Genomic DNA, 27,806 nt, shown 5'->3' with positions numbered 1-27,806 from the left:
AACAGATGTAAGCATTGAACATGCACCTCTACCAGCTCAGAAAAAAGTTGTGCTCTCTCCTTTCCCTGAGCTAGGTTTCTATTGTAGGCGGTGCATTCCTTGGGAGGGAGGGTGTGTATGTGTGTGTGTGGGGAGGGAGCCATCCCACACTCAAGTGAGCTCTTATTTAATGGGGGTCTCCATGCAGGTCAGAAGACAGAAGAGATTTTCCTGTTTCCAGCTTTCATACAGAGAGAGACATTTACGTCCCACAAAGAGGCATGGAACATTTAACTGAACTAACCCTAGAGGAAGCAGCTGCAAGGGCCAATCAAGATGCCTGGATGCATATCAAGGAGGATTTCAGGAAAATGCGTTGGACTGTGATTTTTTGCATGCTGTCTGTGCTTGTTCTAACATTACCCACAGCCTATCTGCTGGTTGGAAGTTTCAGAGCCCACAAACCTGGCCTGGATCAGGTAAGAAAATGTCATTTACCTATGATTTAAGCAAACTTTAATGAATCTCTCTTCTTTTCTTAATGTTTTTGATTTGGAAAAAGACTTTGTGTGTTTTCATGGGTGGGTGATTTAGGAAAATGTTAGAAATGTCCTATTATCCTTTCTTTTTTTTTTTTTTTCCTTTTATACAACAGATGAGGTAAAAGGAGATGGGGGGGGGGGTCCCTTCTTTTTCTGACAAACTTTTCCCTCCTGTACTTTGATTTTCCCCCTCTTCAATGGGTCAACCCCCTTGCCTGATAAAAATCAGTGTTATTGCACTGAATTTAACATCTATGAATCTATTAATTCAATTAGGGATTGGGCAGTATGCCTCTTTATCCCCTTTCTTGGGTTTACACTGAGATTTGCTATATGTCTCACCAGAGGGTGAGAAGAGACATGAGGTAGACATCTGCTAACTATTATGCACAGACATCTCTTTTATGTCTAGCGCTTGCATAAAATAGTTGTATGTGTATAAATGCCAGACAGGTAAAGGGCATGGAGGTCATGTCCACATTTGGAAGCAAATTTAAAGTTCTCCCAAATTTAAAATTTTTAATATGGGCATCTGATTTGGGCCAATTACTGAGGCTGACCCTAGAAATGAAATCCTCGTCTGATTCCTAATAAAAATTTTCCCAAAGTTCAGAGGGACTGCACTGAGGGTATAACCACATGTTCCTTTTTAATACTTAGCTGGCCATTGACAACCACAGCTACACACTTGTAAGTTTTTGTTATGACACTGTGCTACTTTAAGCAAGTGCATATTCCCACTGAGTCACTGAAATCAGTGGGACTACCCAGCTCCTAGCAGGTAAGCCTATGCCAATGCATTTGCAGAATCAAGGCCTTAATCCATTTGAGCAATTCATCTCAAAGTCATTATTGAGTATTTGTGTAGCCCAGACTTTATTTGTGAACAATAAAACATTGTTGCCATTCACAAGCATTTGAAAAGAGTTAAACTTGATCTTAGCCAAAAGGCCGAGAAGCTGATTCCATACCAAACTTCCTTTCTGGCAGGCTTCTGCCAACAGATTTTTGACACATGTATTTAATGGTATCTTGGGGCCCAACCTGCACTGAATTTTGCATGAGTGAATTCCTGCACCTGTAGTGTATAGTACAGGGTCACGGCTTTGGTATCTTATGTTTCAAGCTCCTTCAAATAGGGACTGGCTTAGTTTGCACAACAGAATGTAGCTATGGCTACGATATGTTACCTCCAGGGAACCTAGATATGTACTATTTAGTGTGTGCTAATGATCAAAGTCCATGTCCTGTTACGTCTTCACTGATATGGCTACTCATATCAGCTAGACCTGGCACAGCTACTGTCTAGGCAACTGTTTTTATTTTGTGCTTAGACATACTGTGTGTGTTTTGTACTCCACTGAACGCAAAAGCATCAACATTTGGACACCAGTTGTTAGTGCTATTACAATAGAAATAATAAAATAATAATCCATCAGGGAGGATTTTTACTTGCCTGGCTTATAGTTGCAATGCAAAGGACAGCAAAGTTGTATTTCTGAATGGCTTTGAGTTCTTCAGAAGGCAAGTGCTACATAAACATTAAGAACTGCTATACTCTGGATGATATTGTCATGTGTTATAGTTCTATAAATATATGTATAGTAATTACTACAGTGACATGATAATGCACTGATGACTTAATGATGCTATCAAATAAGCTGCATTTGCAAATCCTAGTGGGCAAAAATAAAACCAACACAGCTGGCTGTTTGCCATTTGAATTTATGCCAAGCAGAGTAGGTGGAACTTTATAGTCCTCAGCTACTTACTATGTTCTGTTAATCTTCTACTTGCTCCATTGATAACTGAGACTGTCATCAGTGAGAGGCAGCAGTTATAAGTGTATTTGACTTTTTTCATCATTACTTTCTTCTAACTCCTCCAAGGAACAATATCCCAAATTCAGAGTATGGACCTGACCCTGTAGTCCTTACTCTTAAGAGAAACCCCATTCATTTCCAGAAGAATATTCTCACAAATAACAGTGTTAAATCAACTTCTCTGAATGATTAAAAAAGGCATTTATTCCCCTTTAAATTTTAAAAATAAAAATCAGACTTAAAGGCAGATTTTTTAACTCCCAAAACCCTCTGTCGCAGGGGTCAGCAACATTTTTGGGCAGAGTGCCAAAACACCCACAACCTCAACTTGTAAGATGTTGGCGCACCAGGGGCAGATGGCAGGGAGTCACGAGGGGCCTGATCCTTGTTATAGCAGCGCAGCCCCGGCCCCTTCCCTGCTGTCTACCTTCAGGCACGTGTGCCAAGCAAAATGCCTAAATATGTGGTGCTCTAGCACCCATACTAAGGATTGCCTACCCCTGCTCTATTATAACTGGAAATCTCAGGAGAGAAAAGGAGAAAAATGGTTCCTCTACTGAGACTGGGCTACACAGGAAGCCTGAGAACAGGTGGACAGACAGCAGTAACAGTATGCCTAGCTGATGAGCCCTGGAGCAGAAAGGGACAAGTGGAAAGGTTAATGAAAGGGACCTTCTTTCTGCCTTAGTGTTCTGGCATGAGACAGAGGATAGGGAGGGGAATGTCATCATTTATTGCTGCCATAGATTATTAGTAAATTCCTAATGCCTATTTTTCTACAGAAAGGGGGAAGCAGTACAGGCTTTGTGCTACAGAAATGTCTCTCTTGACATTTATTGCTGGGATGGTGAAGTGTATGTGCCACTCCCTGTACATGGATATCTTAATAGCCCTGAACAGATACAGATTCCCACATTCTCCTCCCTATAGAAATTCCCCAGTCCAACAGGGAAGGGGATATCGAGGCCATGTATACAACATTGAATTTTCCCCTCCTGTTGCATCTGCTTCAGGAATAAGTTGCTGAAATCATATTCCAGGGTGTTCCCTGGGAAGCTTCGATCAAATACAGATGAGGAAAAATGGGATTGTCCCAGTAATTGACCCACTTCTTGGAGTTTTAAACAATGATCTGCAACAACTGTAACTAGGGAGCTTGAAGGAAGACTAGAAATATTGAAAGTCCAACATTTTTATTTCTGCATCTCAATTCCATTTTTTTTACTTTTTACAGTTTGAGTGCAGTCATGTAGCTGCCAGACTGACACAACAGCCAAGAACATATCTGCTGCTGACTATCAATTTCCTTAGTTAGCCACTTAAAAACAAAGTGCTAAGTATTAATTGATGGTCTTTGCATTTAATTCCCACTGATGTCAGTGGGATTTTGGCTGGGTTGAGTCAGAGGCATTCTGTAGCTGCAAGATAATGATAAGTCTATAGAGGGAAACTGAACCAAACAGAAAGGTTGCATAAAGGGATGTATTTTCCCACCACTCATTTTGGTGTTACTAGACCAGGCTACAGCATGTAGTTGGGCTTTTTAAGTCCTATCCACTGTAAAATGGGTCCATTCTAGGCCTGCGTTGGCCAGCATGAAGACTAACCAACCCCATTTGTGCAGAGCCACAAACTGTTACGCAAGTGGCACAGTCCACAGGATGGAAGAATGGTTGTAGGAGACTTGAGTTGAAGCCCTTCATCATTCTCCAAGTCCATGATAATCTTCTCCCAAGCCCTAACTCTTTTACAGCACTGCTCTACTGCACATGCTTTTTGCAAGTAGCATGGATTGCTTTTCATCTTGAACCAGCTTTCATGAAAATTAGGGTGAGTCTTTCCATTGACTTTCCAAGAAGTTAGAGAGGACCCTTGAGAGAAAGGCCAAATGAAGGCAATACAGCGCGCTGAAAGTTAAACGAAAAGTTAAACCAAAAGGTTTAAGCGCATGTGCTGCGGGCTCTCTCACTTCTCGAGTGTGATAAATGGATATCATCTGAACAGCTTTGTTTATGACACTTATGACCCCAGAGTTTCAATTAACTTTTCTACATTTAATTTCTGTCAGATGGACACCCACACCCCCTTTCAAAAGGCACACTAAGGAAAAGTGTGTAGGCGGGGGATCTTTGCCTATTTCCTTTTAATGTTAAATGTAAATAAGTGTCCTAGGGACTTTCGGCCAGTCTTGGAATTAAGAGACAGTAGTAGCTTTTTGCATACTGCAGGCTTCACAGTATTTAGAGTCTTTGTTTCAGGAGACTGTCGTCTACAAATCAGGTCTATGCTGGGATTTTCAAAAGCACTCAATATCTGCTTCTCTCTTCCCATTGTAACCAGTGGGAGTTTTTCTACTGACTTCAGTGGAACCAAACCTAGGTCAAAGCTGAGAATTTTTTTAAAATTGCACCTGATCAAGGAAGGGGAATAGAACAAGTAGCCAATAATTACACACAAATTAGTCTTTTTAAACATACTCAACATTTATAGGTACATCATGCGGTGTATAAATGAAAACTCCATACTGTATAATAACACACCTTACATTTTCAACGGCTTCTTTCAGGTCAAAAGATCTTTACTTTGAGGAATATACAACACATGCATTTAGTATTACTATTACCTCTCACATATGTTTAATTATGGGAAGCTAGGTGAATAAGTCTCACATAGCAATTTTCATCCATAGATCTCAAACCTCCTCACAAAGGAGGCCCTTGTTATTATCCCAGTTTAGACAGTGAAACTGAGCACAGACAAGACACTGCCTAAGGTCACCACTTGACAGATCAGTGACAGCACTGGGAATAGGACCCAGTTCATCTAATGGCCTACCCTGTAGTCCACACTTCTTTTCCTTCTATATTTAAAACTGTGTCAGTTTACCAAGTTAAGGTCCAGATCTTCTTTTTAAAGCTTGGAGGTACTGGACATAGAGTCCATTCAAGATCACTCTGATTACAAGATAAAATTTAGGGCTGTATAAAAACTTGGCATCAAAATTATTTTTTGTTGGAAAAAAAATCAAGTTGGACTAAATAAATATTTTCATAGAAAGTTAGGCTGAAGTACTTTGCTGAATTAGGTACTAACCTAGTAACACCTATAAAATATACAAATACAGTGTGGTTTGGGGGAGAAGTGTGAACTGAGAACTCCTCCACTATGATCTTGTGCTTCCCCTTTAGTAAAAATGACACGTTCAGCTGACCATGACTCTTGGGCATTGCATCATAAGAATAGAGAGTCATATTTACACATCCCAACAAATCTCATGAGAATTTGGGAAAAAAAACTTGCACATAAAAAGTTTTCACATGATAAAAGTATACAAGACACAACCTCAGAGGAAAGATTAAAGCACTGGTTTTGTTTGGTCTAGAAAAGAGAAGACATAAGGGAGAAGATAACAGTTTTCTAAGTAGTTATAACCAGATGAATTGATTTTCATGGCCACTGGAGGAAGGACAAGAAGAAAACTGGATCAACTTGCAAATAAAAAGAGTTAATTTGGCTGACTCCTAGGGTGTCAAAACATGGAAACATGCTGCATAGGAATGTTGCAGAACCTCCTTCTGTGCTGTCTGTTAGGAACAGCTTAGAGAAATATTTGTTGGGACTGTTTCAGTGATGTCTCATCAGTAAGGAAACTGAATGAATCATCTCTTGAAGTCCCTATCAGTCCTGCATTATTCTATTCAGTAATGAGCAGAGGTCAGACATCAGGCCTGCGGCCCTGTGTATGAAATAACTCTGCCTTGTCTTACAGATTGTGCACTACCTTGTCTTTAGTTGCATCTTAGATCGCACTGTTCTGCTAGAGGTCATGACAGTGACATGTAAGTGTATGCACATAAGGAAGAGGATGGCATTTACAGACAACATCTTTTCCTTCGTTGATTGTTTAATTAATTTAAAATGTTGGGAAACAGTTTCATAAGTGGCATAACTTTGAGTAATGTACTGCGAGTCACGCACCACCATGAAACTGGGCATGAGTTTCATCTAATAGTTAGATTTGCTCCACAGTTCTCCTTTTGGCCTTCCAGATGTATGATGAGTCCTCTTCCCCCATAAACAGCAGGCACTGAATATGAAATACTCAAGGGCCAATATTTCACTCACATGTTAACAGTCACTAATAGGAAAACTGTGATCATATTTAGGTAGCAAATCTTCAACTGTGGTTAGGTGGCAGAAGTCAACTGAAAGCAATTTACAGTGAAGTGTTTCACTTGCTAAGGATCTGGTCCACAAGAAGTGCTTTGGCATACACTGTAAGCATGCTCCAGGCAGATACAATACTATGGGGAGTTCTCAAACTTTTATATGGACCACAACATAGGAAGTGGTGTCTTTGAGTCTAAAAGTCTTACTGCTGCCTGTGTTTAGTATTGTTTACCTTTTATATTAAATGAAAATCTTAAATTACCTTTCAAAGGTGATACTCAAGATGCAAAGCTTTACTGAGACATGCATCACCATAAATGTAATTCTGCTTTTTTTTTAATTAGCATGCCCTGTTTAAGGAGAACAGAATCTGCCAGCGAGAATAATGTTGCGAGTTTTGCTGTGCTTAATCAAGAAAATAAATGGGTGGTCAGCTTTAAATTCATCTTTGTGCTGTAGGACCCGATAACCACAGTGATTCACACCAGTTGATGATCCAGCCATATGTTGACTTGTCCTGATCTCCCATTTGTTGCTGTACAGGCAAGCCATTTGCCATCACTAAAACACTGACAGTCACTAATTATACTAATAAACTTTAGAGGCATGTAGCTCCTTCATACATGCTTTGTGCCAGATCCATGTAAATTAGCAGCATTGCACTGGCTAAGAAGCCATGCTGACTTACACCAGCTAGGAATGTGACCAAAAATAAGTCATGCAATTTGGCTGAACTAGTTTGAATCAGCCAAACAGAGCCATTGGAAGCCATCTACTTGGCAAGCAGCAACTTCCTCCACTGTTACTTTACATAAACAACATGCATATTTGGCACTGACCAGGTCAATATAATGCTGCATTATGTTTCATCTTTGTTTACACTGAATGCACGTCACAAATAGTCTGGCGTTCAGCTTTAGATGAGGATTTATCAAGTGGGGGGGGGGGAAATACAGAGACAGAGACAGAGTGAACAACAATTATCTGCTTTTCCTACAAACTTGGTCCCAAGTGCATTAGAGTACTAAGTGATTCAAGTACAGATTCCAGCAATAAAAAGTAGAAAAGTACAGAAGGAAAGGATGAATTAGGAGCAGATTTTTCAGCTGGTGTAAAACAGCATTATCTCTGGGAAGAGCCAAGGATTAGGCCCAGACCTTCCCCACAGTTCTCTCCTCTGTACTGCATGATTACAGGCACCTGCAAACTAGCAAGAAGAGAGAGAAAAAGGCTCTTAAATGAACAGCCCGCATTACTTAGGGGCTGATTCTTATCTGTGAAAGGGTCTATTTAAACATAAGCTGATTGTCAGGTATTCTCTCTTGAAGCACTTCCTAATTAAATTATCTATAGGAGCATCATGATTCTCCATAATTTTGTTGCCTCATTCAAGTGGAAGCTAACTGCTTGTGAATGTTTTTCACAGGTGGCAGAAGAAAGAGCGCCGAATGCCTTAAAGCAACAGGCAGCAACTACTTGTAAGTTTGCCAGTTCTTTCCTTTTGTAGAAGCTCATGTTTACTTGGGTGTCTGCTGAGAATGGGAGCTGCTTCCACAAGTTCTACCAAAATGCACTTTCTTAGTTTTATAGATTAGATCCCCTTCCCTTTTCTTCCAGTACTTAGAGCCACTAAAACCTCTGAAGGATTCACTTACACTTCTTCTGGCAGCACTTTTCACACAGGGGGTGCATATACCAGGCCTATGTTATTTCTTGATCAAGGCTGCCTTAGCCTATCCTGACAGCCCCTGCACTGGGACTATGGGCAAGTGCTGTGGTAGAAGGAGGGGGTTATCTTGTTGGGATGCAAGGTGAGAAAGGAAAGGAGTAAGTGAAGGTGTGATAGGCATCAGGCACCAGCAGAGCCAAGGCTAGATGGTGGCAGCAGCAGGTGGATAGAGGATACGGAAGAAAAAAAAGCTGGAGCAAGCCTGCAATTCCTAAATAGTGGTGTGGCAAAGTGGGACTCCCCAACTAGCCACAGTGCTGGTTTACCCATTTGCCTTTGGGCACGCCACCCACCTGACTTGTCGCCTGCCACACCTTGTTGTTAATTAAGTTGTTGATTAAGGCAGGAGGCTGCCCATTCTTGCCCCGGTCCCAGGGGGCATCATCTACAGCTCTGCAGCCCAAGCCTCACAGATGGCATTCAGATGATAATGCTCCCGACCTGCAGCCAGACCAAGCTTATGCCTCATTGTCAGGCCTCAGGCACTCGCATTCATACCGCCCTCCTATCACTAGAGCCTCTCGCACTCCACCCTCTCTCACAGGGTCTCTTTCATGCATCGACAACTTGTACTGCCTTGCTTCCTCTTGGAGCAGGCCCCTTAGGCCATAGGGTTTAGTTAGCTCATACCTTGGGTGGCAGACGTACCATCTTTTGGGCCTGTCCCACAATCCTCACCGGGGTAGTGGCCAGCCAGTTACCTGACCGGGTCTAAGCTTGCCCTGTCCCCTTCTGGGGTAACTCTATACACTCAGACATACTGAGCTCCCAGCCCTCTGGTTTTCCTCCCCCTCACTGGGGCTTCTCATCTCTGCCCCCTCACTGGAGCTCCAAGGCTTCCCTCCCTTGTGGGGCTCAGGTGTCCACAGCTGTGTCTGGCCTCCACTCATTCTTAACCCACACCACAACTGGTGCTCCAGGGTCTTATGGGGGTGAGGGCTAGGGTTAAGGTGGGCCTACCTGCCTTTCACCAGGGTGGTAACTGGCCTGGCATTTCCTGGGGGCTCCCACATCACTGAGAGCCCCACCAGGCCACCCACTCCCAGCAGGGTGCAGTTTTTGGTCATGCCCAGGACCAGGAGCTTCCAAACCATCCCTTACAATTCCTACCCTTACCTCCAGCATGTTGCATGAAGCCTTACAACAAGTAATGTTACTGCCTGGCCTACCAGCAGCAAACTGCTCTGTTTATATAGGTGGCCAGAGATCTAAAATGGCCACCACAATCAAGCACCTGCTAGCTGCTTGGCTCCACTCTTAAAGTGGCAGGCACCAACAGTGCCCTGCCACAAGTGGATAGGCAGCCTGTCTCCTTTTTTCGGCCGGTATAGGGTTAAGCCTACCCTGTAACTTGATAAGACAGATCCAACTATGTTAATATGGAGACAGCACAGAGTTAAACTACCTTTTACACATTGATATTCTAATCCAAGAGAAAGGCCTTTTCTTTTCAATGTGTTCTAGTCAGAATTGGTGATTTGATCTGGTCCATCTGCAAAAATCTTCAAGTATGCACTGCAGCACAGATGAAGTCCAGAAGAGCTCCGTTTTTATCAGCTCTGTCTGAAACTCAACTCCTACCTTCTGTCAACAAAAAGGCTAGGCAAATAACTTGTAAAAACAAACCCACGTGGAAATAAAAAAGCTCTGTCTTTAATCAAATCCATTAAACTTGGGAGAAAAATCATTATCTTTTATTATTTTTATTACAGATACAGTATTCACTGATGAAAAGCCAAGGGCACACCTAACAGGTAATTTTACTGTTAAAAATTGTGTGTCCTCTTTGGGTAATATCATGGATGTTGTGCTCCATAAAATCTCCTCATCTAAATGGATGCACCTGATGGAATCTGTTCCAATGTTGCAATCTAGGAAAGAAAGTAATTTGCTGTTTAACTTTGGCTAGATCTTCAGCTGATAAGAATCAACAGTTGAAACCTAGGTCTGGTTTATACAGAGGGGTTACAAAGCCTGTCTTTTTTTTTTTAAGTGGTTTCTCTACAAAATGATCTGTCATACTGGTACAAGTTGGTAACAGCTAGAATTGCCCTTGTACTTAAATAAGTGGTTGAAATATTATTCTTCTGCAGTACTTACTGGACTATTAATCAGAAGTAACTTAGCTGGGTTATCATGCTGATGTAATACCACAGGTAATAATAGAATTTGAATAGTTAAGTATGAAGAGAGTCTGAATCTCAGAGTCTTCTTTTCTTTTACACTATTTTCATACAAGTATTATCCATTGGCTTCTGGGGACTGAAGCATTATTTACATTAGTTTAAGCAAAAGAAGCATCAGGAACATCTGTGGTCCTTACAAGTCTCAGCTATGAAGGGGAAGTAGATAGCCAATTCCAGCAGCAGTGCCTTGAAGTATTATTATACCCAAGAGTCTGGAGAAAGCAGCAATTTGAAAAGCTGAGGGATAATGCTTGTAACGAGGGCTAACTATAAGGTTACCTCCTGCTGAACTTTTGTATGAACTCAAGCCCCTTTCCAACCCATCTAGCAATGTATTTATGGAGCACTTAGCAATTCTCAGAGCAGAAACCCAGATTTGTTTGGCTCCTTTGCAGAGAAGCTGAGCAGCAAGGCACTATTTATTATAACTCCAGCAAATGTGCCACTGAGGGATGAGATGGGGGGGACATGAGAGGGACATAGGTAAACTGGGAAGAGATGATGGCAGCACTGCTGCCAGCCATCTGGCAAATATGTGGAACACAGCTGTGATGGCTCAGGAACCTCATAGTTTCCAAAATCCAGTCCCATAAAGATCTCCCTTTTCTTCAGCTATAAGCCAAGCCCCATTCACAGAATATGGCCCTGATTCAAAAGGTATTTAAATCCATGAATAAATAGGCACATTAGGAGCCCCTCTGAAGTTCATGTGCAAAGATAGGTATGTATTTATGTATTTCAGTGGCTTAGGCAGTGTATCCTTAGTTCATGGAGTCCTGGCTGCATTTTTCACCCTCTTTTAGTTTTATACCCAGGTTCCTGGTTAATACTTGACTGTGTCTTAGGATCCCTTTCCATGCAATTTCCTAATAAGCCAGAGACTTTCCCAATTTTCAAAACATCTGTACTGAAACAGATTTGCAAAGCTGCTTTTATTAATTAAATACTCCTGTCTTACCAAAAGAGACATAGAACTGGGAGAACCTGTTGACTCAAAAGGAACTACTGACTCTACTGTACCGTGGGTGACTGAATTTCAAGAGGTTGCACAAGGATCACTCTGCTTTGGGGAAGCACTAGCAGTCTGAATCAAACCCTTCAGTTTGCAAAAACTAGTGGGAGATCACCCTGAACATCCTCCCCTGTGATATTTCAACTTTCTCCTTGTCTGCCATTTAGATACATTCACTATTAATTGCCATATGATGATGCTATCTGAACATTTATCTGTGTCAGTATGGTTCCCATTACCACTTGCAACTTCTGACTTTAAGAGCAATCACTAAATTTTCAGAGCCTGATTTTAACAAACACAGAGGCACACAACTCAAGCAGTGTACATTGTATTTACAACCTGCTTTAATTTTCAGATGTTGCACAGGCTATCTGTATCAGGACTGAAACCAGTCCAGGAAGCCCGAAGAATCCAGGAAGCCCTAAAAAGATCCAAAAAGTTTTGGTTCCTCCCTCTCTTAACAATATATTTCTGCACCAAGCAGAGCTCAGCTGTATTTAAAGTTCTTGGAACCCTTTTCATTTCCTTCACCTGCTATTGCAATCCCTATCTTCCTCCATCTACACCTACATGGACATGTATGTGGTCATATAAGCTATCTCCTTCTGTGCACTGGATCATTCTGGCCTAGCTCCATTATTGGGCAGGTCACTTAAGGCAAAATACTGGTAAACTGCTTACAGAACACACAAGGCAACGCACATCACATTCTCCTCTTAGGCTAGGTACAGGCAGTCAAAAAACCTAAGGCTGAAGCAATTCAGTCTTCTCAGGTTAGTCCAAGCTGCATAGATTGAATCAATAAGCAAGTGAACAGACATTCACTTTTGATTCTGCAAATGCAGCCTGCAGTGGCCCAGGCCAGAAGCTGGGGCTCGAGCAGACAGTTTGAGCCAAGGCTAGCCCACCCACTCTGTGAGGGGAAGTTCAAGTCATCCTGGGGTGCTGGAGCATTGTGAGTTAACTTGAATCTGGAGGGGATCTGGGACAGAATTCAATAAACCAATGTAACCTAAATCAGTTAAGTCTGATACTACATCCATCCAAGTTTATCTTAAACTGGTTTTGGCCATTTGGAAAGCAGTTTACATGCACTGAACTTCTGTGTGTTACAGATTTGAACTGGTTTCTGATCATTTATACTGGTTTATGTGTAATTTCTGTCCCTAGCCATTCTGATTATTTATTACCCAAAAATAAAATTGGAGCTATTCAGGCCAAGTGAAGGCAGCTATGCAGAATGAAGACCTGGTCCTGAAGAGGGCTGAGCATCTATTTCATATTTCATAGATTTTAAGGTGGGAAGGGACCTATTAGATCACTGAGTCCAACCCCCTGCCCTGGGCAGGAAAAAGTGCTGGGTTCAGATGATCCCAGCCAGGTGTTTGTCCAATCTCCTCTTGAATACCTCCAAAGAAGGGGATAGCACCACCTCCCTTGGAAGCGTATTCTGTATTTTAGCAACCCTCACAGTGAGAATTTTTTTCATGATGTCCAATCTAAATTTGCTCTTCTTCAGTTTATGGCCATTTTTTCTAGTTACCCCGATGGGTGCCCTGGTAAACATTGTATCCCATATTTCCTGCTGTTTCTCCCCCCCCCCCCGATGAGTTTGTAGACAGCCACAAGATCACCTCTCAGTCTTCTCTTGCGGAGGCTGAAGAGGTTCAAGTCCCTCAATCGGTGCTCGTAGGGTTTTTCCTGTAGGCCTTTAACTAGATGAGTGGCCCTCCTTTGAACCCTTTCCAGGTTATCTACATCCCTCTTGAAGTGCGGGGCCCAAAACTGGACACAGTACTCCAGCTGTGGCCTGACCAATGCCGCATAGAGGTGAAGTAACTCCTCCCTAGACCTGTTTGTGATGCACCTACTTCTGCAAGAAAGAATGTGGTTAGCTTTACTTATTACTTCATCGAATTGGTGACTCATGTTCATCTTGGAGTCGACTACGACTCTGAGATCCCTTTCCGCAGTTGTGCTACTTAAAATGGTGCCTCCCGGGCTATAGGAGTGTGGATGATTCTTCCTCCCTAGGTGCAACACCTGGCAATTATCTTTGTTAAACTGCATCCTGTTCTGTTCCACCCACTTCTTCATTCTGTCCGGATCCACCTGGATTCACTCCCTGCCCACATAGTTTGGCGTCATCTGCAAACTTGGACAGAGTGCTTTCTACCCCCTCATCCAAATCACTAATGAAGATCTTGAACAGTACCAGTCCCAGGACAGAGCCTTGTGGGACTCTGCTTCCCACATTTCTCCAGGTAGAAACTGACCCATCCACTACCAGTCCCTGGGTGCATCCCATAAGCCAATTTTCCACCCACTGGACTAGGTAATAATCTATATTGCAACTGTTTAGTTTATTTATAAGAATTGGATAAGAAATCTAAGTAAATAACTTCTACCTCTATTCATCCAAGCATTTTGTGACCCAGTCATAAAAAGAAACCAGGTTAGTCAGGCAGGATCTGCCTTCTATGAACCCATGCTGGTTGTCCCTTAGCGTTGTTTTACCTTCTGGTCCCCCACAAATGTGATCCTTAAAAATTTTCTCAAAGGGCTTGCCAAGGATAGAGGTGAGGCTAACCAGCCTATAGTTACCTGGTTCCTCCTCCCTCCTCTTCTTGAAAATAGGGACCACATTGGCCCTTTTCCAGGGTTCCTCCGGAACCTGTCCTGACCACCGTGAGTGTGTAAACAGTTGCACCAGTGGTTCTGATATAACTCAAGCTAATTCCTTAAGTTCCCTAGGATGAAGATCATCAGGGCCTCTTGACTTAAATACATCCAACCCCTTCAAGGGCCTCTTTACTAGGTCGGCGCTAACTGTTTGTGGGTTGGTATCTATCTTGCGTTTACCTAAAGTCCCATTGGGATGCATGCTTGTATCCTTGTCCAGGAACACAGATGCAAAGAAATCATGTAGGAGCTGTACTTTGGCTATCCTATCTGTTACCAGTTGCCCTAGTTCATCTTGAAGGGGCCCTATGTTGCCCTGTGCTTTCTTTTTTGCTTCCTATGTATTTAAAGAATGCCTTTTTGTTATTTTTAATTTTTGATGCCAGTCTAAGCTCCGTTTCCACTTTGGCTCTCCTCACTGCTTCCCTGCAAGCTCGAGCCAAGCAGGTATACTCCTCCTTGGTGGCTGCCCACTGCTTCCACAGCCCGTAGGCTTCTTTTCCCCTCCAAGCTCGCCTTGATTTCCCTGCTGAACCAAGAGGGTTTCTTTGCTCTTGTGCCCCCCTTGATGTGTACTGGAATGGTCCCTTTCTGTGCCTGCAGGATCGGTCCCTTGAGAAATATCCACCCTTCCTGGACTCCCATCTCTCCAATGCTTTTGCCTGTCAGTCCCTCCCTAACTAATCTCCTGAGCTTGTTGAAGTTGGCCTTCCTGAAGTCTATTACTTTCAATAAAATTAACAGACCCTTTTCAGGAACCATTGGTAATTTTCCTGCATCTCATCATATACCAGGCACACACAGCAGTTACCTTTGGAGGAATTTGAAAGGTTTTCTCCATAATTCAACTATGATACAGATACTTAGGCCATGACCAGACAAGCACATCTGTGTGGTACGTAGTGTGGCACCACATACTGCACATTCAGCTGTTCTCTGCACTGCAAGGTAGCAGCATAGGGGGTAGGGGGGCTTGACCCTGGGAAATCCCAGGATCAAAAATACCTGTGCAAAAAAAAAGCAGAGTGGTGCATGTGGTGGCAGCATGTGCTATCCAGAGCTGGAATCTGGCTGGCCAGAGCCATTCTCCAGCTGCTGGCCATGATCTGAGAGGCAGGATTGCTGCTGCTGCAGCCCCAGGAGGCCCCCAGGACCCCAGGTAAGGCTGCTGGGGCCAGCACAGTGCTGGCTCCAGCCTTCCCTTCCCCACCCAGGGTAACCTGCCACACACCAGAGGGCACGTGGCACAGGTGTTCTCCAGGGACAAGTTGCAGTGGCACAAGGTGTGTCACTGCTTCTTATCCCTGAGGAAACAAACATCCATGCTCATGTGGGCATGGCCTAACATGTCAGATTAAAACACACGGTAACTATTAACTCAAGCTCCTGTGAAGGACAGGATATTACCATCTGAATATCAGCTGTCTTATCTTCCTTGTTGTTTATGAATATAGATCTCTTTTTATTACCAAAAGGAAAAGGCAGGTTTTGTTTTGTGCAATATGCACACCTGTGGGAAATTAACTGCTATTGTTCCGTATCAAGAATCACTCCCATAAATAAATTATAAGGCTCTTGTTTCCTGGTTACTGTATGTGCTGCAACATAGACATGGAAAACGGGATAGAAAAGAAGGACAGTCCACAGACACTTTATCCAGAGACCATAATTTTCAGATTGAATCAGACTTGTAGTCATTTAGTATAGCCTCTCTGAAGCCAAGGTTGGGGACACATCATCCGTTTACTGAAAGGAAAATCTGAGTCCAAAGAAAGTTTAATCTTATCCATGTATATGTTGATCTGGGTCAAGCCAAAAAATATTTTTATATGAAACATACAGAAAATGATTTGCCCAGATTCCACATAATTTCAGACTAATCTTGGCTATTACATTAGGTACATTTGGGTACTAGATTAATATCAAGACTCTGGAATCAAATAAAGTATTTTGTTCAACCTGAAACTAAAGTGTCATTTGGGAAGCAAGTGTAAGTAATCTACCCATTTATAAAATTGAGGAAAATTTCTAACCAAAAATTAGTTTTGAGTCAGTACATTTTATTTTCAGAATGTTGAAATAGTTCATCCTTTGGGGGGGGGGGGGGGGACTAGCTATGCACAGATCACCCTATCGGATATTAAATATCTAATCACTAGGGGGGTGCAATCAGCTGTGGGGGGACCCCAGGTGCTCCCCCAGACCCAAGAGGCACCAGTTGCCAAGCCAGGGGCGGGGGCCTAGGATGTTCCCTGGCAGACCCGGAAGTGCACTGGAAGTGCTTCTGGTCCACTTCTGGGTCTGCTGCCGAGCATGCTGGGGAGTCCCCCATGCTTCTGTGGGACATTCCATGTGCCCCAGCATCACAGCATACACGAGCCACCTGCTACCTAGATGTATGTAGAAAAACATTTAAAACTGTGTCTATGTCCGAATCACTAAATCTCTCCGAATCGATTTGAAGGGTTTCAATTTGATTTGGAGAGATTAAAGGGTCCTCTGATTCAATTCAGATTTGGAGATTCAGCCACCAAATCAGGCTGAATCGCTGCCAAATCAAATCAGGGACCAAAGCTTCACACAGCCCTACTAATAACTTTCTCTTTGATAAACTGTTCTGTGCATATCCTTTTATAGCAACTGATGAAGTAAGCTTGGGTTCACAAAATCTTATGCATCTCTGACTTAGTTAGTCTAGAAGGTGCCTCTATACCTTGCCTCCTTTTAATGCATTTGACATCCTAAGGTGAACCCATTTTACATCCCACAGTGCAGTAAGCTTTGTAGGAAGAGCCATCTGTACTGGAGTAAGGTTGGGCCAATGCTATACCATAAGAAACAATAGTCTCATTAAAGCTCTGGCCCAGGGCTCAGGAGTCTGTGTACATTTCCCAAATTCTTAAAGATGTAATGTATCAAATATTAAATGCATCTCTTCAGGCAGCTTGCTTTGGCCAGGATTTCTAAAACCAGCTAATGACTTTTAGTCTGTCTGTTCACAAGTGATCAAACTGAAATGCTGTACTGGATCTTGCCTTCTGAAAATAGGCTGTCTTATCAAAATCAGTACTCACCCTTTAAAGCCAGGCCTTCCATTTCCCCAAGCCTCTGCTCTCCAATGGTCAAGGAGAAATAACAGTCTTGCTTTTCTTTCACCTTTTGTTTATCCTACACTTCGGCATTTTTTTACATTCTTCTGGCCAAGGGGCCCTTTCTTGCAATGAACCGAATGTTTAAGACTGAAAGGCATTGATTTCAGTTAGGCCCTCTGGACACTTCTGTAATACATATCGGAGTAAACCACAGATGGTCAGGTCAGATAGCATGATGGTCAAAATATTTCCTTTTGAGGAAGTGAAGTTATGAACAAATGTACTTTTTAATTGCTGTACAAGAAGGGGAGATGCTGCTGCACATTAGTTGCTAGGATTAACTGTTATATTGTTCTGATCCTACAAATTAGTGCTAAATCATTGTATCTTTAACCCTGAATGAAAAGGTTGCAGCAATTTTCTACAGAACTAGGCAGATGTGATAGTTGCGTTTAAAAAATTATATCCATATTATTTGATTGACATCTGTCTATAACCTTAAGCACCTGTTATCTTTTACATGCTCACAAACTAAATGAGCAAACTAACTGATTCTTTCTTTCCTTTCTCTTGTTTCCCCTCCTCAGTTAAGAAACAGGACAGCCAATATGCTGAAAGAAACCAGTTTCCAGTTCTTCAGTGGGAAGACAAACGAGGCTTGGCATTTACCAAGAACAACCTGAATTATACCAACAAATCATTGGTGATACCAGAAGCTGGAGATTATTTCATCTACGCCCAGGTCACTTTCCGAGGGCCCATTCCAGACCCCTCTAATACAGCTTCCGTAACTCAGATCATTACCAAAGTCACGGACAGCTATCCTGAGCCAACTCAACTGCTGACTGGCACCAAGACTCTGTGCGAAAATACAGAAAACCAGTGGGTTCAACATATTTATCTAGGGGCTGTGCTTCACATGCTGGAAGGAGACAGACTGATGGTCAATGTTAGTGATATCAGATTGGTGGATTACACTAAGGAACACAAGACTTTCTTTGGTGCTTTCTTACTGTAGGTGTCTGGCAACAGCCAAGAAGGACTTTGACTCCTCAGGGTCCTGATACTGTATTCCTGACATGAGAGTTTTCACAAATCACTTCAGTGAGTGCAAAAGCATCTTATATTCTCAGTGTTATTCTGTTTCTGTATTCTCAGTTACCAGCAGGCTAGGGTAGCCCATGATTTAGTTTACCGCTGTGGAAAAAGGTTGAAGTTAGAGGCTGAATATAAGCTTATCATTAAACCAAGTACAGGGACAAACTATACTAAAATATATGCAGAGGAGACAGATTAAAACATTCCCAAATTAAAGCTGGGGATTTCATAGATAGCTGCAAACAAAAGGGAGTCTATAGGTGAGGGGGAAATACTTATCTTAATGTAACCAAATCTATGTTAAGTGATTCCACTGTGATAAGCAACCTCCTTTTCTTAAGTAAACACTTTAAACTACCCCCAATGTTTCCAGTATAACATTGCCTTGTCCTTTTACAACGAAGATCTCAAAAAGATGAATTGATATTTGGTAGTTCCCTATAAATATGTTTGCTCAGTATTTGGCAATAATATAACACTTAAATCTTCAAAGCACTGTCCTCTCTTTATCTGTTTAATTAATCCCTCTCAATTGCTGTGGGAAGTAAATTAAAATCATTTGGAGTTCTCACAAAAATCACCTAAATTTTTCTTCCAGGAAGTTGTTTACTATTCTATTCTGAACTAATTTGCAACCTAGGCTGTATCTCTTTCTATAAACTGTCTATTGGAAAATGTTCATGGTTTCTTGCAAAACCTCTCAGGAAAAAAAGAAGAAATGTTAGCACTGGTTGAAAAACTGGAATATGAGAAGAAGCTTTTCATATAGTCTCAGGCTTTTTTCTGCTCATCCTTCATAAAAATTGAGCAAAGACCACTGCAAAAAAATCAAATACTAAGAATGTCAACCTGGTCTATAACATAAATGATTCCTGATTTTTCTTTGGTGGGGGGGAGGGGAAGGGAAGTAGATGGGAGAAGGGAACAACTATAATATCTTAGAAGTGTCACATAATGGGTGCCTATACACATGCCCAACGCCTGCTCCGATTTGTTCTAATTTGACACATTGAACAAGCTTGAGTTAAAGTGCCTCTGCTGCCATTTTGAAGCACAGGGTGCTGAATACATGAGAATTTGTGGGTGCTTTAATTAGAGTGGCTCCTGAGAACTGTTCTAATTAAAGTGCCCCTCCCCTCCGCACCTGGAGCATGTGGAAAGACGCCCATTGAATACAAAAATGATTTTTTTTCTTTTTAAACTTTGAAGGTGTTACCTTCTCTGAAACCAGGTTATCAAAGCAAAGGAAGCTTCAGTTTTCTTTAGGGTGTTGAGACTGTAGAGAAAGAACAAGAGCCACTGGGTGCCAGAGTGAGATAAGAGTCAATATCAAGGCTACTGTGGGCAGTAGCAGGGGCAGACAGGGGCAAGAACACTACTCAGGAACACTTCATTTCCAGTGCCATCAGCTTTTTTAGGCTCATGGTTCTCAACCTGTGTTGCACAGATCCCTGGGGCTCCACAAGAGGTCATCACGGCTTCCACAAAGAGACTGGGGGTAATGGTGGAGTGGGCCAGAAGACAGTGCAGCAGCATTGTGGGGCCAGGTCACCTGGCTCCATATCAATATTTAGGATAAAGGTAGAGGTTCTCTAGTAGAAGAAGAGATATGAAAGGGTTATGTGTCTTCAGGAAGTTTGAAAACCACTATTTTATACCATAATGTCTCTGAGGGAAAATCCCTGGCATTCCCTCCCCAACCACTATAAATAATTCACTGATGATGACTCTAATCAAGTTTACTAGACTTACATTTTATATTCTTAAGAATGTCTAAGTTTCAAAAACAGTCAAGTAAAAACAACATTACTAAAAGCACCCCAGTTTGCAACCTGAGTTCTCTTATCTGAGGAACTTCCTCCCTTTTCATTTTTTTCTTCCATATGTCCAGAGAAAGTAACCCTGCATGATGTATGAACTCAAAGTGCTTTCTGAATGCCATACATCTAAGAGACTTTCCTCCCAAAGCAAGTAGATACAGATATCATGCAAGTATTACATTGCAGAACATTACAGAAATAGCTTCCAGAGGCAAATTTCAACTAAGGCTAGCAGAAATATTTCAACTTAAGGTCAAACAAGGAGTGTTTTTTGAGATCAACTCCAAAAATCTTAGAATTATAGTGGTCCTGAGAATAGAGAATGGGAAAAACAATGATGAGACAATTGATTTAAAAATTGGCATATACTATTCTGAATTCTTTTGAAAAAATCTGGCCCCCTTTTTGATGGCCTAGTAATGGGAGCAGGCAATTCCCCATAGGCTGAATTTAGCACATCTATGAAATATATGCAGCTTATGACTGGAGAAGGATTGGAGGGGCAGTGCCATGATTCAAGCAGTCCCATAACAGTTTTAGAAATTCACAGTGTTTTCGTTCTATAATGAGGTGCTGTGGAATTGTTCTTTGATCATAATGCAGTCCCAATAAATTAGATTTCTACTTCTGATTTCCATATCTTTATCTCTAAGTCCTCATGACTTTATGCCTGGTGCACTAAATCAGAGTGAAACAAGTTTAGGGAAAAGAAGTGTTACATGCAGGACTTGGCACATCATAAAGAGCAGAGTCCTATGGGATATGTATATTCTGCTCATGTCTTAAGAAGCCCTAGAGCAATAATAAGTCTTTTATCTCATGAGACAATTTCTAGCCACTGCATATTCATCATACATTTAACAGCTAAAAATATTGCCTGCTGCAACCCTAAATTAGTTGTCAGTCCCTTTTATCCAATTAGCCACAGCACAAACAAATGTTTACTTTTCAAGAGTCTATAATCATAGTCTTACTTAGTATAATCTTTTATATGCAACATTATTTTCATTAGAATTGCTTTAGATGTGTTATTTGACACGTGCATATATTTATGCTGTCACATTTTACATATGCAAGCATTTTTTCTTGCGTCACTTGTTTTAGAGTGGTGCAGACCTATTAACCCACACACAGTCACTAGTGAAAACTTCCTTTGTTGTCTGTGGAGGGTGATCTTATAATAGTATATATAAAGAGAAACAGGTTCTGAGCTCACTTATACTGGCCTCTATTTGGCATAAATCCGGTGAAGTCAATAGAGTTAAATGAAAGCAGAACCAATGTAGCTGAGAAAGCAACCACGCCAAACAAATGTTTGGGAGGGATGGAAAAGCATGTAATTAATGATAAAGAGTTGATTGAAACGTTGAGACTGTCAAGTAACTCAAAACCAAACTTTAGATTATTTTTCCCCCAAAACTATGCAGAACATTTTCTCAGAAAGTTTTCAAATGCAGTAGAAATATTTCTTAGTTTTAAAAATCCCAACATTTCTGGAAACCCAAATGCATGTGCATGTTTCTAATTAATAAGACAATGAAACTAAAACCATGTGAATATTTGTTTGTTCAATTGCGCTGCAAAATAGAAAATATCTATGTAAAGGAGGTTGTCTTGAACAAATCTGAAACTAAATTTGTTTCTAACCTTGTCCCAAGACAAATCTCTTCTTTTTGTTTAGCTAACTAAATTTTTAAGTCCAGTCCAAACTTGGCTAGGTACAGACATTCAAAAAGTCTGAGACAGAATCAATCTAAGTTACACAGTTTTCTGTAAGTGGCGTAGTTTACATCGGTAACTAACAGAAGACACGTTTGCCCTTTGGTAGGGGCCAGGGGCGGCAAATCTTAGACTGGGTTCTGACATTTTTAAACCAGTCTATGTGTGCTGAACTTCTGTTATGGATATAAACTGGTTTCTGATCATTTACACCAGTAAATGTGCAATGTCTGTACCTGGCCCTTAGGTTTGTCTTGTTATCAAGGTTTTGATTTTAAAAACAAAAACAAGACCTCCCCCCCCCCCTTACTCAGTTTTGGCTGTAAAGAAAAAAAGTTGTTTTGTTGTTCTTTTTTCTGAAGCAAGGGCTTGAAACACTGCAACCCTACCCTGTGCAAACCAATCTCCTGAATTTGAGTAATATTCATTAGTATCACACTCATCTTCCTCTCCAAAATGGCATTTTTTTAACACAAACTAAAATATCTTACTTTACCAGTAGTAAGTGAAACTGACTGTGCCTCGGTCCAATAAATACTTGTGCATACTTGGTTTTGGGAATGTGAACAGTCCTACTGATGCTAATGGACTACAGAAGTAGCCCTACTGATACTGAGATGATTCAAACCTTGGTCCAAGTATAAGTGTTTGCACAATCAGGATCTATAAGCATAAAGTGAAATGATGAGTAAATGAAATGCATAAAGGAAGCCATCTTCACAAATGGAAAAGATAATTTTGTGTTTAATATGCTTTAGATTGTGAACCTGAAATACAATTCTGTTGGGAGATGCCTGGTTATAAAGGGAAACTGAACAGGTGCAAAAATTATTTGCACAGGTCAAGTTGCCTGATTAAGGCATTAACATGTCATTCCCTGAAGTGTTATTAACAAAACAGATTTGGACAAATTTTAAAGAAATATGATTTTTTACTTGGACAGTGTGAACCTCCAACGCACGACATGCTGTGGTTTACAAATATCCTGGGTGGCCCATCATTTCAAATGTGAAATGAAAAAAATGTCATTCTTTAAAAGAATCAGACTCTGAATGTCAAGAATGTTTGCCCAAATCTGGGTGTTAGCAACAAGTATAGCATTTTGCTATAGAAGTGTATTTTCATATAAGTGACTATGTATTGTCTTATACTAGAGTACTGTTGTGCTTCTTTCGCAGTAACATAGTCTTTGTGTAGCATTTTCACATTATTATAATAAAAATACAAGATAATGATATGTGACTATTTCTTAGCCACCTCTGGCTATTGAAACATCTGTTCAGTCCAGTTGCACTGACTAATACATGTGAAATATAGATGGTGTCTCAGAAAAATAACATTTTTAATGTACCATGTGTGAATAATACCATTTTAATGTGCAGCTGAAAGCAAAAACATTCCACCAAGGCAAAGGATCTCAACAAGTGTTAACTCGTTCCAAAGAAATTGGAAAATATAAAGCTACTATCCCAGGGGGAATATTTATCATTGTGTTACCAGACAAAAGGTGGATAAATAGAAGTCAGACTTCTTGATCTGTCTTTTTGGAAAAATTAGCCTCTTTCTTACATCAGAATTGAAAGACTGGGCAGGAAAGATTCAAACAGATTTTTTTTCTGTTTCACTTATTCCACTTACAGGCAGAGGAAACAGTGGTTTCTTGCGGGGGGTGTTTTCTTGGTGGGGGAAGGGTTGTGTGTTAAGAAAATTCCTGCTCCACCCAAACTTCAAAACCAACTACCTGAGAAGGGCAGTGGCATTTCTATTCAGACAGTGCTGAGAGAGTCAATTGACTTCATGGCTCATTATCATCTCCCTTTTCCAGTTAATCTCTCCCCCCCTACACAGATGTTAATGGTCTTGATATTTCACTTTTCAAATTATCTTTTCTTCTGCAATTTTGCTCTTTGTTAGCCATTCCTGGTAATTTCTGTCTTGTATTTCACAGTCCTGCAAAAACCTAAACTCAGGCATGGTAATATTAACTTAGGTATAGAAATGAATGATAGGGAGGTATTGGGGGCACTGTCAAGATGATCAAGAAGGCTAGGTTTTGTTTTATGGATCTGAATAAGAGATGTATATTCACCTATAATGACTACAGGACTAATGATACAATGTCCTTTAATTATTTTTTGCCTAGTTAGCAAAGTTGGGCACATTCCAAAAGTTATATTTGTTTTTTACTTTGATCTTAAACTGAATAAAATAGTGCTAGCCCCGTATTGGTAAAAATTTGAGTTTCTCTTTAATTGTAGAAAAAATGTGTGTTATGTTATATGTGATAATGTACCATGACATCTGCACCCCCTCCTCCTTTTCAAAATCCTAGATTTGTCCATGTGAACAAATGTAAACCTGCTTATTAATGTAAATCACCTGTTAGGTCAGTTGCTCAAGTGAAAAATGTTTGCTTTAATCATAGCTAGCTTTAATGTACATTGCTTTCATGTACATTGGATGCTAGAAACAGGGTGTTTTCCAAATACTCTGTTTTGGGTGACTACACAAAATTCCCATATGCAATTTTAACCAGAAGATGATCACATATCTATATGAAGGCAACAAAGCCTTTTTGTTCTAGGTATTCTTAGTTCAGATTTATCTCACACAATAGATTTCAGATCATTTCAATGTAATGGCAACATTTGTTAGATTTTCGTCTTATTTCCTGGTCAAGTTTATTTCTAATTACTATTTATGTTAATGCAGATGCTGATGGAGAGGCAGTTGAGATTAGAAAGGCTAACCCCATTAGGCGTATTTAGGATTTTTAAAATTTTCATTATTTCAACACAGTTTCAAATAAGGTTGATGAAGGTGGGCAGGCTTTCCTTCCCACCTCCATTATAGTTTCATAGTAGCTAGGGTCCGGAGGGACCTGAACAGATCATTTTCCCTGACCCCCTGCCACGGGCAGGAATGAATGCTGGGTTCACAAGACCCCAGACAGGTGATCATCCAACCTCCTCTTGAATTTGCCCTAGGGGCAAGGACCACTTCCCTGGGAAGTTGGTTCCAGGTTTTGGCCACCCTAACTGTAAAATATTGCCTTCTGATCTCTAACCTAAACCTGTTCTCCCTCAGCTTATGACCATTGTTCCTCGTCACCCCAGGTGGTGCTATTATACCTATTATAGCTCATTATAAAGAAGGGGTTTGCCTTGAAATTCTCTTTGACAGAAAGTTGATATCAAGTTATTCCTCTCCTTAGTGTAACATTCTTAAATTATTTTTGATCTGATGATTGACAGTCTCAGTAGAATAGGGCTGAGCGGGTCACTGAGACCAATAAACTTTAAGCAAGATCCTATCTGACCTATCATGCATCTAAGTAGTCTTAGGCACCCAAGTGTGATCCTGTTCCACTCTGCTCAAGTCTGTGAAAAAGCATTCATCTACCTTTGTATAACACCATCATCTTAGCCTTTGTCTGAAGGCTAAAGATTTAGAAATTCATTTTCTAAAGAGGGTTAAGTACAGAACTAAGCAGTATTTATGTATAGTCCTTAATATCAAAACTACCTTGAAGGAAGGGAAGGCCTTTGATTCCATGAATACATGTTATTCCATGGAATTCACCCACTAGGGCAGGGCATTCTCCACAAATTAAATTTTATAAGCTGCAGAACCATCATTATTGTCTCCTAAAATGATGGACACTAACCAATAAGCTAAGCTAAGCTAAAATGTTTGACCAGTCTGTTTCATTGGCCCTCAGTTGCTATCCTGGTTGGCACTTTTTCCAAAAGAAGCAGATAGTACCAGTATCTCAGTTTACATTTAAATAGTTCATGAGCTCACTCTTGCAAGGCCTTGGTGCTAATTATCCTCAGCTCTCGCTGTCTTCAACAGCAGGTGAAAGAACCCAAACCACTGTAGCAGGACTGAGTCCCTTAGGCCAGCTACTTCATGATACTCAATCAGAAAAGCTGAGGTCCTGGGTAGGCAACTAAGGCCACCTTTTATGCACACAACATCCAGCAGTGTCCACAGTGATGCCTATCACCAAGATTATCAAAGGTGCTAAGCATCCAAAAAGCTAGGTTCTTCTGAAGATCTTGACACTACTTACTCCCCTATGGTGATATGTGAGTTACTGCTGAGTGAAGCATGGCAGCTAGTTTTGGCAAGAGTCAGTTTCAAACTCATTAATTTGTGACTCATTACCGCAACGTACTTGGGGAAAATCATGAAAGACGTTACATAATAAGCAAGTTATAGACCATATTATATTTATTCTTTCAGACTTGTAAATTAAGCTACCATTCCAGTTTCTGTCATGTTTATGCTAATCAAAATGTATACTTTCATTTTTCTTAAAGTTTTATATTAAAACATCAAGAAACCCTCTGAAAGTGCACATTGTATATTTATAAAGAGTGCATGCATACAACTGGTATATCTTCAATGTTTATGTAGAAAATTAATGTTAAATGGCAACATGATACAAAATTGGACTTTAGAACATCATATTTAGTTATTTCTTTTAAGGTAGCTTTAATGCCTTCACGATAATATAATTTATAGTTTGTTGAACAGTTTTTAAAAACTATTTTGTTACTTTTTCCAAGAATAAAACATTTATATTTGATTCACTATAATTCATGGGATCATGTTTTGTTATTCTGAAATCCTCAGACTGTAAATATCAAATGTTTCATCAAGTTTAGCATGAATTACTGCACAGGATATATTCTTTGCTATAATGACTGAAGTATATCAACAGGTCAGAAAATAAGGACTATACATTGGTGATCACCTCTATAATATGGAGTAGTTACTAATCAAACAGTTCATTAGAAGCCCAAAATTTCAAAAGTATTTACCTAAATAATTCAGAAAAACAGAAACTTACTCTTGTCCAGAGAGAACGCAGTAAGTCTGAAGCACCACTTTCATATGCTGGATTTTGAAGGCTTATATCGGAAATTAGGTTACTGTCTAAAATGTGTCTCATCTCAGCAGTGAGTGTTTTTTCCCCTATTCCAAAGGCTTATAGTTTTAAACACAGTGTTGTCAAATGGCATTGTGAATCATACAATATTTGGCCTTAAAGCCCCAGCTGCTTCAAGTAAGAGATTTGGTTAGAATCTCAGGTTCCATTTAAAAAACATTTCTAACCCTTATAGCTAAGCTAGAAAATGAATTAAAAGTCAGTCTTGGAATAAAGAGGACCCTAAGTGCTTCTCTAAAAAACTTGTGATTCTTTGGACCGTATTCACAAGTTTTGAACATTGGGAAGTGGTAATATTGTGATTATATCTAACTAGCACATCAAGATTACTCTAAAAATAGATTCACTAACCAAAAAAAGCCTTAAATTATCTTGTGTATCACATCAGAAAGTTTGACCATTTCCATTAGTCGGTGTTTAGAATGTGGAAAAATCCTCAATGAAAAATTAGAACATGTTTCAAAAGGTGATTATGCAATTAATTTGCGAATCTCTGCACATCTACCCTCTTTTCTTTAGTCATTCAAGTTTGAACAGGTTCCTATTCCAGTACTGCTTCTACTAAACAGACTTCATTCTTGAGCACTAGTGGGAAAGGCCTGTGCTTTTGAATTGAAGAGGAAGGTTCAACTGTCTAGTGATTACTTTTTACATATGCAGATGTGCAGTTCCTATTGTTTTATTTGAATGAAAGCTTGAAACATGTTTGATCCTGCATGCCGAAGTGAGAAGTGGAACAAGACCTTAAATCGTCTAAGCTATACTGTGGCTGGCTATGACTGTTCTATGTTCTGTATGTTATATGCTAGCATAGTAAAAACCTGGTATTTATTCCACCATTTTTTCATAGCTAGATTTCCCATCACTTATCTACCACTCCCACTACTTTCTGAGAGTTCAGGGTGAGTAAGGACACTAGAAGTCAGACAATGTTCTTTCCAAGAGGAATAGTGCCAATAGCACCAAACATGCCTTAAACCAGTGGTAAGATGAT

General features: G+C 40.6%; 1 protein-coding gene across 1 annotated transcript; it reads left to right on the top strand.

Moving 5' to 3' along the window:
- On the top strand, positions 1–26,459 carry TNFSF15 (TNF superfamily member 15). Its single transcript, XM_019475953.2, has 4 exons — positions 1–458; positions 7,941–7,992; positions 9,956–9,997; positions 17,806–26,459. Exons 1-4 carry the CDS (start codon positions 261–263, stop codon positions 18,234–18,236), a joined length of 723 nt encoding a protein of 240 aa, XP_019331498.2. The 5' UTR covers positions 1–260; the 3' UTR covers positions 18,237–26,459.
- Positions 26,460–27,806: the final 1,347 nt, after the last annotated feature.

Source organism: Alligator mississippiensis, chromosome 12 (genome assembly GCF_030867095.1).
Source record: "Alligator mississippiensis isolate rAllMis1 chromosome 12, rAllMis1, whole genome shotgun sequence".
NCBI classification, from domain to species: Eukaryota; Metazoa; Chordata; order Crocodylia; family Alligatoridae; genus Alligator; species Alligator mississippiensis.
This window is presented reverse-complemented; position numbering and strand designations above follow the sequence as displayed.

Coding starts and splice junctions, on each gene's coding strand:
- TNFSF15 (XM_019475953.2), top strand. CDS start 261: ATGGAACATTTAACTGAACTAACCCTAGAGGAAGCAGCTGCAAGGGCC. Junction 459..7,940: donor ACAAACCTGGCCTGGATCAG/GTAAGAAAATGT, acceptor TGTTTTTCACAG/GTGGCAGAAGAAAGAGCGCC. Junction 7,993..9,955: donor GCAACAGGCAGCAACTACTT/GTAAGTTTGCCA, acceptor TTTTTATTACAG/ATACAGTATTCACTGATGAA.